Source organism: Centruroides vittatus, unplaced genomic scaffold (genome assembly GCF_030686945.1).
Source record: "Centruroides vittatus isolate TY-2023 unplaced genomic scaffold, ASM3068694v2 contig_1048, whole genome shotgun sequence".
NCBI lineage: Eukaryota > Metazoa > Arthropoda > Arachnida > Scorpiones > Buthidae > Centruroides > Centruroides vittatus.
The window spans coordinates 216,627-229,084 of record NW_027120676.1 but is presented as its reverse complement, the minus strand read 5'-3'; the positions used below and the strand labels follow the sequence as shown (position 1 = coordinate 229,084).

At 30.6% G+C, this 12,458-nt stretch overlaps 1 protein-coding gene across 1 annotated transcript in view; it reads left to right on the top strand.

Annotated features, from left to right (window-relative positions):
• Positions 1 to 11,481, top strand: part of LOC136970434 (uncharacterized peptidase C1-like protein F26E4.3) — a 36,006-nt gene extending 24,525 nt beyond the window's left edge. Inside the window, exons 9-11 of the mRNA XM_067264870.1 lie at positions 10,222 to 10,345; positions 10,789 to 10,831; positions 10,912 to 11,481. Of these exons, the coding sequence (XP_067120971.1) occupies positions 10,222 to 10,345; positions 10,789 to 10,831; positions 10,912 to 11,064 (320 nt within the window). The 3' untranslated portion in view covers positions 11,065 to 11,481. The remainder of the gene's footprint in view (positions 1 to 10,221; positions 10,346 to 10,788; positions 10,832 to 10,911) is intronic.
• Positions 11,482 to 12,458: the final 977 nt, after the last annotated feature.

The window sequence follows — 12,458 nt, the reverse complement described above, 5'->3', positions numbered from 1 at the left end:
CGTACTGCTTTGGAACTACCAGTAATTTACACATGTTCCTTTTTTGGAGTGAATTAATTTATTTTATTCTAAACATAGCAGTGGAACTAATGCACCATATACTCGTGCAATGCCAGAAAAATCTCTTTTCCGCTTGGATAAATGTTAAAGCGAACACTTATTCATTTTGTGAATATGCTGTGAATACAGCAAATATATACATATTGATATAAATATCAAAGTATATTTGTATAATTTTTAAGCTAAAATATAAATGAAGGAATTCGATGTGATTATTACAAAAAAATAGAAGATAGCATTCAGAATAAGACAAGACTAATAGGCTGTGGAATCTAGAGTAACTGTAACAGAGCTTGCAACATCTCAGGATTAAGTTTAATTTTTTTAGTTAGTAGCTGAAAAATCTTAAAACTGTTATCTGATATAACATCTATAAATAATATTGATAAAATATATATAACGAGCAATTATTTTATTGTGACATTATCACAATGCCGGGCTGAAATTTTTAATCATATTTTTAAATTTATTCAATTTAAAATATATGCTCTCTACCTTCAAATTAGTAGTGTCTTTAATCTGTACATCATAATTTTCCGTTAGCGATAGAGTCATGCCAGTCATCTATCTAACTCATTTTAGGGGAGAATTTTTGAATTGAAATAACACGACTTTCGGTTTGCATCGGAAGTTCACATATAGTTAGTTAATCAGGGCCTCCTGCCCCCAATGTTTCCATATCTGGTCTCGTCTCTCATCTATCTAACTCCGTTCTCGAGATTAAGGAAAGACGCAGACGGCGACGGTGGGGATTTATAGGTCTACAATTTTTTCAAATTTAATTGCAGCCCAATAAAAAAAGTAACTTGTTTAGATTGTATAGAATGAACTTTAGAACACCTGATAGATTTTATACTTTGTTTGATACTAGATGTTATACTTTTTGTTTCAGTTGTTTCTCTCATTCTGGAAATTATCGATTATTTTGCTACTTAAAAATGAATAACTGAATAAATTTATTCATTTTATATATTATTATTTATTTATTTATTTATTTTGCAACATAAATTCATATATATATATATATATATATAGCGTGTTTTTATATTATTTGTATATGCATATAAATAAATGTGCTTTTGTGAGTATGTTAAAATAAACCGGCAACGCGTTGCTCAACTTTCCCGGCAACATTTAAAATTTTGTGGCGCCATCTGTTATCATATTTTATTTAAAAAAACGTTCTATATTTTTAAGTACAGGTATTATAAAATGGCAAAAAGCTTAAATTTGAGGATGAGTTAGGGATGAGTTTTATAAAAAATTGTAAATGCTAATAACGAGCAAAATTGTCATTAGGTCCGACCCTACTGGAGATATACACGACCCTAATTATCTCCCCATCTCCTTAACTTTTAACCAGCAAAATTTAATAGCATCAATTCTTCTAATAAACAAACCTCTCTGCAAAATTTCAGAAGTTTTTGACAAAAAGCACAGGAGTTATTAAGCTTCAAACAGGTTAACAAAAATATCCATACATACAGAAATTATCTCCGAATTTTTTTTTTTTTTTTTTTTTTTTTTTTTTTTGCGTTTCTCGACATTTCAAGGTGTCCTAAGTTCAAAAATGTAAAAATCTTTGGGGGATTCATTTTTTGACTGATCGCCATACTTTTTCTCTGTTATATAACAGCCTGGGAAGTAAAACTTTTAACAGTTAAACGAAATATAAAACTATTTTAGCTTATTTTCTCATAAAATAAAATGTGTCGTCTTTATGTTGTAGTTAACATATAAAGGTTGTGTAAATTGAATAATGGTTAAGAAATTTACGTTGTGAAAGTTCAATAGTTTAAATTGTTAAAGTGACTTGAGTCACATTAATTTTACTACTATTTTATTATTATGTCGATGGTAACAGCAAAAATAACTATTTTCATTGACGTAAAGATTGATAATGATTGCTATTGCGCCAAAATCAATAAATTATTATAAGTACTTTTGCTACATTCGTTTAAAATTATTTTAAAACTGTATAATTAAAAGGAGTAGGAGGCAAGCCGAATGAAATCGTAGTGTTACGCATTATCACGTCAATATTTGTTTTTAAGCCTGTTATATAATACAAAATAGTCTACATTCTAATAGTTAAAAAGATAAAAAGTTAGTATTCAATCGTTTAACTTGAAAATTCCTGATGAATTTATAAACAGTACGATACTGTACATTTACAACTTCGCTTCGCCACGTCTGAATTTTTCTCAAATCTCTCAAGGGCTTTAATTTGATACCTGGACCACATTTTTAGCTTCAGCCGTTTACTCAAACAATATCGGACAAACCTCTTTCAATTAATATATAGAATATACATTATACAATGTTTTACTCAAGTATAAATTTTAAATTAGAATATCAAAATGTTCTACTGAACACATTTATTGTAAAAATTTATTTAATGATAATAGAAACAAATGTATTTTCAAGCAGCAGATGATGTGATTTAATTCATAATTTAAATTTGCATATGAGTAAGGAGTGCTGAAATTCTATCTTTCTTTTCTCTGTAAACCTTACGAGTAAGTTTGAGAATTTCAATACAGCACTTCACACATCCAAACGTTTTCAATGGCGATGACTTTATTCGTTTAATTTACTGTTACAAATGCATTTAGGAATGATGTAGCCTGTATTTTCGTTCCCTCTTCAGTGCTAATTCTAAATAAAAATCAGTATTTTACTATGTAAACAATAAATTAAACGAATAAAGTCATCGTCATTGAAAACTTTTGGATGTTAGAAGAGTTGTATTGAAATTCTCGAACTTGTAAGGTTTACAGAGAAAAGAAAAATTTAGATTAGTGTTTTGAAATATAGTTTAGAAAAAAATTATTACTTTTATGCACATAATAAACAAAAATAATTACTTTTATGCACATAACAAACAAAAATAATTACAAATCAAATTTATAGTTTCAGTTTTATAAAATAATATAACAATGTTTTCTTACAGTTTTTGCTGGAAATGTTCAATTGTTACTTTATCTCAACTTTTCTTACGGGTCACTGACGAAGGATACGCACTAATGATTTTGTTTTGTCTACTAAATAGCATTTCTGAAACGTTTTCTTGTAAAATATCCTTTATAAAAATATTGCTTGGCAACTTTTTGTAAATTTATCGACTTTACCTGTATTTTGGAGTTAAAAACTTTTTTGGTTGTTTACATACTTATTCTTTCGACAACTTTAACTGTGATTTAAGTGTTGCAGAAGTTTTAAATGTTACATTAATTTTTTTTATATGCACAAGTGTTTTTTACCCAAAAACCAGTCAGAATGAGAAATACTGGTTCCGATGCTATTAAAAATTAAATTTATTATTTAGAACATTTCAGATGTAAGGATATTTTCACACGAACGACTTTTAGTGGCTCGCTAAAAAAAAAAAAAAAAAAAAAAAAAAAAATCGCAAGCTGCTCTTCTTTATATCAGTTGCATATTTAATAACACAAGCGATAAATACACTGGTATGCAAAACTTAAGCAACGATTCCTTTTTTGCCGTAACTCTGCAAGAAATCACCTGGGAGACATGAATTTCAGAATACAGAGACAGTATTTTGTACTTAAAAGATAAAGAAAGCATACTAGTGCAAAAGTGAATAGAACGCATAGAGTATAGAATCAAACAAAAAAAAGGTTTTATTGAAAGAGTAGCGTTGGTACAAATGATTGTCTGCCCAAGAGAGAGAACAACAAACAGATGTCCCTTAGTAAAGGATATGACCTCCCTTAATCACAGTGGTTGATTGGCACCGTCTCTCTATACTCAATACCAGATTATCGAACAGTTGTTGAGGTAAGAGTGCCCATACCTCAATGAGTATCTGTTTCAGTTATTGGGTGTTCTCCGTCGGATATAATCGTGCCGAAAAGCATCTCCTCAAAGCATCCCACATATGTTCTATGCGATTTAAATCAGGGGAGTACCCTGGCCAATCCATTATAGTATTCACTTTCTAGAAGCTCCTTGACAGCACGAGTTCCAATGTGGCCTGGCGTTATCGTCCATAAAACGAAGTCTGCACCAATGGCACTTCGAAACAGATGCACGTGGGGGAGGATCACTTGCTGACAATAGCGATCTCCCGTAACAGTACCTCCGTGAAAAATTTGGAGCTCAGTACACCAGTGCATCATAATGCCTCCCCAAACGACACCTCAGGATCACCGTAACGGTCTCTTTCGGTGATGTTAGTGGGATAAAACCGTGTCCCTACCTCTCTCCATACCAACTGGCGTTGAGAATCGCTTGTGATAGTGAAACGACTCTCATCTGTAAAGAGAACGTGACTCCATTAATGAGATGTCCAGTCTTTGTGTTCCTTACATTAATCTAAACGGTGCCGCCGATGGACAACTGTCAATGGGATTCAGGATGGCAGGCAAATAGACCACCTTTATGAATGCGTCTGGCAACAGTAAACCGTGACACCTGTTGCCGTACATAGCTGCTGAACAATGTTGCCCGCTGACTGGTATCGATGTGTTTTCGCTGAAGGCCGATATATCGTGGGATCAGCTGGGATGCTAAGTTCGACAGCCTAGAAATTTGGCCGAACTAGAGGACCGCTTGCAACAGCTGTGGACTGAGATGCCGCAGGATACCATACAGCACCTTAATGTCTCCATGCTCGCCCGTATCATATCGTATATTCACGCCCAACACGATACTAGAACTTCCTTTAATTTGTAGTTTTTCCTGCAATAAATGACCCTTTTACTTTCATTTTAAAATCACTTACATTACCGTTACATTTACACTTGTACAATTTCGTTCGATTCTGACAACTTCTTGGTGCACTAATTTTTATGGCAATGAGTATATCATGATTTAAGAAATGAAAATGAACAGAAATAAGAAATGAGAGAAAACTTTTGTTATCTCTAGACCTTGTGATTGTGACGACATGCGAACGCACCTCATTTGAACAAAACACAAAAGAAAATAAATAAAATAAAATAAAACACGAGAATTCAGACGGAAGTTGCGACAAAATAATCGACGTTTGTCTGGACACGTATATACGAGTAAATACAATAAATTAATATAGGACAGAAAAAATAAAGAAAATCAACTTTTACTAAACAATTTCTGGCATTCTTTATATTGTATAATAAACACTGAGATATAATTATTCTGATTATCATAGAACCCACCTTTACTTATCAAAATTTCTTCTTGCATATTTAATCAAATAAATTCCTTTTAAGAAGAGGAATATATAAACCAAACATGAATTAAAACTTTAAGAATTAGAATTCTTTAATATATTGTGATATAATTAATAAAATAATTTAATTTATATTTTAGAAAAATTTATTTGTTCTTAAAGCATTTTTGTATATTATTTTTTCGAAAATTTGATGAATTTTCTTTTCTATTAAGGACACGAATGTTTATTTTCTTTTCCTTCTTCCATGTGAGCATTTTGACCTTCGTTTTATCTTCCTTGGACGATCAAGTCAGGTTGGTTTAACTGATTCGGTGCAGTTAACGCAAATATATCTTTGTTTTAAAGACATTATAACCACAGTATTTCGTATTATTCAGAACGTTTGTTTACCAGATAATTGTATTCTACGAATATTTTCAAACATCACAAAACAAATTAATTTAAAATATATTCATTGACGTAATAAGTCTAAGTTTACCTTGTTTTGATTAACATCTCTTGATGAAGGATACACAGATTAACTTTTAGACAGTTCTCATTCTATTTTTATTGTCTCAAATCAATGATACAAGTCTCAGCATATTTTGAAATTAACAAAATTTCCTTTATGAACGGCATTAATTTTGCTCATGATGGACAAATCTGATTGTGATGAAGTCGGCCAACCTGTTTGAATTATGCAAGACAATGTGCAATAACAAGTTTTCATCAGATGGAACAAATTTTATATAATATTTTCACATTTGTTAATAATTGTTGAAAGGCAAACCCATTCTTATGCACTAAAGAGATCTGTAATAAACACTAAAATATTACATTTTTATATTTAAATATTCTTCGCATATAAAAGTAAATGTTGGGCTTATCGCAATGGATAGATAATCATTAACCAAACAATCATTATAAATATAGACATTTAAAAGGAAATTTTTCGCTAAATTTGGTTCCACCCTTAAGACTATTAAAGAGGTCTTTTCAAGGGAGAGAAAAGGCGTAGTGTATTCGGGTGGAAATCAGTAGCTCAACTAACCACCCTCCTGATGAAAGTCTAACGATTTTCCTTTCCGTTATCTAGGCAACCGTTTTTGTTTTGTTTTGCATAGATTAAGTCAACTTTTATCTTTAGATTTGCTTTATAAAGTCACTCAGAAATGTCACAATTTTATGTCATAATTCGCATAGATTGTATACAATTCGAATTCCTGATATATCAAAAATTAATACGAATGCTATCTACGTAAAATATTTTTAGAATAGGTTTTCAGCACAATATTCTTTCATTTTGATGAGGATTCGTGTACATGACATTCATCAGACTTGAAATATTATTTCTAGAAAATGTTACTGTTGTTGAAATAGTCAAAGACGATTAACCCGCTTTGCAGTTAAAATCCCCTTATCCTCCTGTAGCAATCCTTATCTGTACCAATCCAGATTGTCAGCTACATTTGGAAATATGAAGATAATTTTGGATCCTCATAGAAAATAAGACTGTTCTTATAGTTAGACCCTACTCAAGGTTTTTAAAGATGTGAAAGTCCTGCGTCCAAGGTTAATATAATAATTCGTTTTTGACAGTGCAATAGACATTTAGGATGTCATAAATACAAAGAAAAAATGTCCATCATCTTCTATACAATGTGAACATCATGAGCGATATACACGTGAAATACACATGAGTACATGTCAAATTGAAGCTGAAAAACTAGAAATTTTTTCAGATGCAGAATTAATTGGTTAATCCGAAGAAAAACAATTTTATATGATTAATAATGTGGGAGAATGGATTCAATGAGTATTTCTTTTCCTAAAATTCTATAAAATAATAAATACAAAAATGTTTTCGGATATTATTTGGATATGTTTGTTTGTTTATTTATTTATTTATTTTAATCTATGTGATTCATTTCGAAATGTTCTCGAGTTATTTCTTTTCATTAAATTATTTTATTCATTGAAATGCGAAGTTAATAGATGAATACATTGATAGTTCATATTGTCAGGGACGGATTTACACTAACGAGTAAGCCTAAGCTAAACAAGCTGGAGTTTAGCGTCTCACTTGTCAGAGTGCAAAAGGCCTCACTTCATCCTATAAAAAAATTAATATTTTATATATTATTATTCGGTTGGGTGAAAAGTCTTCTCGTAAAACTCGTGTATATTTAAGATTCACATATCTTTAATTCAGCCCTATATATAGATACATATTTATGCTCTGTACATGATACACCAGCAAGTATCTAGCAATTGATATACTGTAACTATAACTTATATGATACACTTATAAGTTATTTGATACGTTATTAACACTTTCAGCAATTAGTATGCATGTATATTATGTCATGCACATCAAGCAGAAAAAGATAGATAAAAAATTACTAGTTGAAAAAAAATTAGTAATAAATAAATAAAATCTGATGATTTAAATTTAATTTGAATCAATTATACGATGATTCGATAAAAAAATTTTTTATAAAGAAATCTCACTTTTTTTCATCTAAAGTAGCTTCTTCTGTGTTAAATATAATAAATAAACATGCTTACTAAACACATAAAACTTTATTGAGTGTGGATCTATATTTCTGATAAGCAGAATGATGGATTGATTAATTGATTTGCTAACGTGAGGCACCAGCACGTTGAGACTATACTAAAGTATAACAGAGTTTACTTGTCTTTTTTTTATAGACAATGTAAGAGTAACAATAGTTTACGCTGTTTAAAATCTTAAATCATCATTTAACCTCGGTTAGTTTATTGATTATTTGTTGATTTCAGAAGAGTTTTAAGAACTCCTTTAAAATTTTTCAAACTTAAGATTTCTTAAGTTAATGTCCGACAGATGAAGTAGTAATTTATGAACCATGGAGAGAGAGAGTGATAAGTTGAGTGGAGTGAAATAAGAGACTGGAGTGCACCGAGTTTGATCAGATAACTTTTGTGGCGATGACCCTTAATGACAACGATAATAGCGAACACTGACTTTTATTATATGTACAGTACTTTGTATATTTCCTTCAATTTTGCTTTGTATTATTCATAAAATTTCCATTTTAATCGAAGTACTCATTTTTCTTCTGATTATATTCGAATGCTTTTCAGGTTTATAACGATAGTAACCACTATAATTTGATGTATATGATTATTTCTGATGATGATAGCGACACTCAATTGAAGATATATATTACTTTCTCATATTATTTTTTGAATTATTGTGCCTATATTACTACAAAAATGGATTTGAAAAAGTATTGAATTAATATGAAACAAACCTTTTTATATTTCATTTCTTTTTTTTTCTTACTTTAATGAAAATGTTTGTTTACGTGTCATCTTACGAGTGAAAAGTAAGGAATTTTTCCTTGTAGTATAGAGATTTGCCATTATCCTGGTCATGCAACGTACCATTGGATAATAACATATTTTACAACCGGTTTTTTTTTTTTATATGAAACCAAAATAATTGCTAAGAAAGGAAACAAACAAATCCTTATTCTCAATAACCTTTTGGATTTTCTGAATCATTAAACACAAATCATTACAAATATTTGTTTCAAACAATGAAATCCCTACGCACAAAGGATTAAAAGTAAAATTAATGTTTGTAACAGGAAATTAAATGTTACTGATTATTAATAACTTCGTTCTCTTTCTTTGTTCCGTTTTATACATCAGATAGACCTGGAACTGATTAAATTCGAAATTAGAGGCATCACTGTACTTAAAATAAATATTTAACTGTTATATTCTCTGCAATTTTCTTCATGTACACAGATACATTATAAATATGCTCGTTTTAATTGGTTACAATTTCATAAGTAGTAATTTTCAATTGCAGACTGTAGTCAAAAGATATTCTTTCTTTCGTTCGTACACGGCAATGCACACGTGGGCGATCTGCCGAGGGGAATGCTTCCCGGGGGAAACTGGTCCCCATTTAGATGTTAATAACGTAAACCCGGAAAACTCCACGTGGCTAGCTCGTTGTAGTTGGTCGTGGATCGCGCCTCGCCAAGTAATCGGTGGTTTTATCCATTCGACCATTGGTGCTCCCGAAAGATATTAATAGTTTAACATTGTAAATCATATTTCGAAATTTCTTAAATTCATAAAACCTTGTTAGGTTGAGATGTAATCTTTCTGTTGAACAAATGTGTTTATTCCAGCAAAACAATGTTTGTTTTAATATTTAACGACAAACTGATAATAGCAGAGTGGAAATGTGTTATACTTTTCCTTTCTCAGGAATTTTGATAATCAATTCTCAAGAATTTTGATAATATGGGTACTGCTCAAGCCAGATTTAGGGACAAGCACGTGCCCTCTGCCGTTTTTCGGAGGATGTTACTCAATGACCTTAGAATTATTTTAGTTACCTAATCTTATCCAACAGAAGACACGCGGTATGGGTTATTATATTTATTTTAAAGTAATAAATTGATTGCTTTGGTATCAAAGGGATGCTGCAGCACCGTAAACATCTTCCCTGGATATGTCTCTGCCATTAGATTAAATATACAAATACCTAAAACAAAAGCTACATACATTTCAGAAACAAAACTTATTTTATGTAATTTCAGGATATAAGCTGACAGTAATGGTAATAGTAGTAAATTGTATCATTGTAATTTGTATTTATTTACATTTTAAAATTGTGTTTAAACATATTAAGTATGAAGTAAAACCTGTTTAAAACAACACAAGGGCGCTTGCCCGAAATTACCATTTTGGCAAGTTTCACTTTCATTTTTATTAATTAACTAATAGATTTCCGGCATTTTATACAGCAAATTGTTCCTTCTAGAGTGTCCGTTTTAGAATGGTTGTACTGTATATATTTAACTATATTTCAAAAACTGATTATAGAATTTAAAATCTACTTTCGTTAAAAATTTCAAAACGCGTCAAAGAAAATAATTAAATTAAAATACTCTTTTTTAATTTTAAATTTAATAAAATGATAATTATTATTTTTGCAGCTACTTTTAAGGTACGAGACGACTTCTTTTTATACAGTAACGGGGTATACAGACATGCCAAATTGTCTGAACACTTGCCGGAAGCTTATAGACAACATGGGTGGCATTCTATTCGTATAATAGGGTAAGTTTCTATTTACAGGTAACTACGTACTGTGGGGATCCGCAGAAAAGCAAACTGGGCACTTCTCCCTGGGATCGAATAAAAAAATCCTGCAAATTATAACCGTAAAATTGATTGAGATATGTAACTTTACACCCTCGACCACGAGACGTTCTGATGCAATACTGTATTCTATAGTTTACTGTGAAGAAAAACCCCAAAGATTAAATAATAAAATAAAAATTGGTTGATGTAATTATTTGTCGCCGAGCTTTGCTTCCCCCTGGAAAATTTTCTGAGGATGCCCATACTACGAACTGTTTAGAGGGCCTTTTTATGCTCTCTTTTGAGCGGGAAAGGGCCTAAAACCACAAAAAAAAAAAAAAAAAAAAAAAAAAAAAAAAAATACAGACTGTATTATCGATATTAATTTTACTACTTGATTAATATTTTAATTTTAACAGATGGGGTATAGACAGAAGCGGAGGTAGTCCAATCAAATATTGGGTAAGTTTTACACGTTCAATTTCCTTCTTCTTATACATTGTTAATGACGAAAAATTAATTTTCACTTACATTCCAAATAGCTATGCGCCAATTCATGGGGACGACGATGGGGAGAAGACGGATACTTCCGTATTTTAAGAGGAAACGACGAGTGTGAAATAGAAATGTTCATCATTGGTGTTTGGGCAAAAAGAAACATGAATGATAACGAAGAGAGTAACATAATCACGTGATGTGCTTAACATTTTGTTAATTAACACTGCCATTTATTACATTGCCCTTTCTGCTGGACAGATATTTTGGATAAGAATATTTTCCCATGAATTTAGTGGGGGTTTTTCTATTATATATAAATATATATTTTTTGACAGTTATTCAATAACTGGATATAACTGTAAAAAATGCATCGAATGCTTTTGCAAATTATTACTGCCCCTTTTTTATTTTAATAACCACGTTTACTACTACCGACAATGGCGAAAATTAATAGAGTTGGAATAACTTTTCTTTCTTTTATAAATTATAGTTTTATTAAATATACATAAATCTGTATAATATTTCTGTTAACAAGTGTATCATGTTAATTTAAATATATATGTTGTTTATTAGAAAAATTTATTTTAGAGTATATAATAAAAATAATAAGAATTTTTTTTTTTGTATAAGAAAATAAAGAAGCCTCTTCTATCATTTTTTTTTCTAAATTTGTTATTGTTTTATATCTTCAGAAGAATATTCGTGTTGTTATACCATTTGATGAAGTTACAATGGGCAAGATAGCCGAGTGGTTAAAAATGGTAGCCTATCATTCTGGGACACTCGGGATTGAATCCGGACGGCTCGGAACCCCAGGAATCTTTCTGGTGGTGGTCTTCCCAGATAAATTATTAACACTTCTTTGCATTATAGAAGCAGTTTTAAAAGGACGTTTACATTTAACAGAGGTGATTAAGGCATCAGCATTATTAATCGCTCTGGAGACCCGAGATCGAAAATGAGCGAAACAACCATAAGCATTTCTTGGTGATTGGTTCATCCCGGAAATTTTGGTTTTCATCCCTCGCCACCAGGTCGACATTATTGTGGACCCGGCCTCACGATGGGTTTGGATAAAGGGCCCTCTTAGTGCTCACGGGCAGAAAGGATTTTTAAAAAATGTAACCATGTAAAAGAAATTTAGCCATATTTAATCATAACTGTAGAAACATAGAAATTTAATCATAACTTTAAAATAACTGAATTAATGTTATAATTTATATTACGTAATGAAAACAAATTTGTTAAAAAAAAGAAAAGAAAACAGAAACAATACGCAAGCTTGAAGTAGCTAATGGTTAAACTAGTTTAACAAGACTTCCTTAAAAACTTATATCAAGAGGAATTCAAATGTTCATATAAAAATCTTTTATAGTTTACTAATTAGGAGTGTTCATCTATATAATTAAAACTTTTTTAAAAAAACTCATGTTTAGTATCACTAAATCAGGATAAACACACTTTTTTTAAATGGATTAAACAAGCGCAATCAGCTATTGATCTTAATTTTTACAAACTACTGTAAACTACATTCAACTGAAAACTTAATTAACAATAAACGTACTGTACCTGGCCGTGTAATTTATTCATA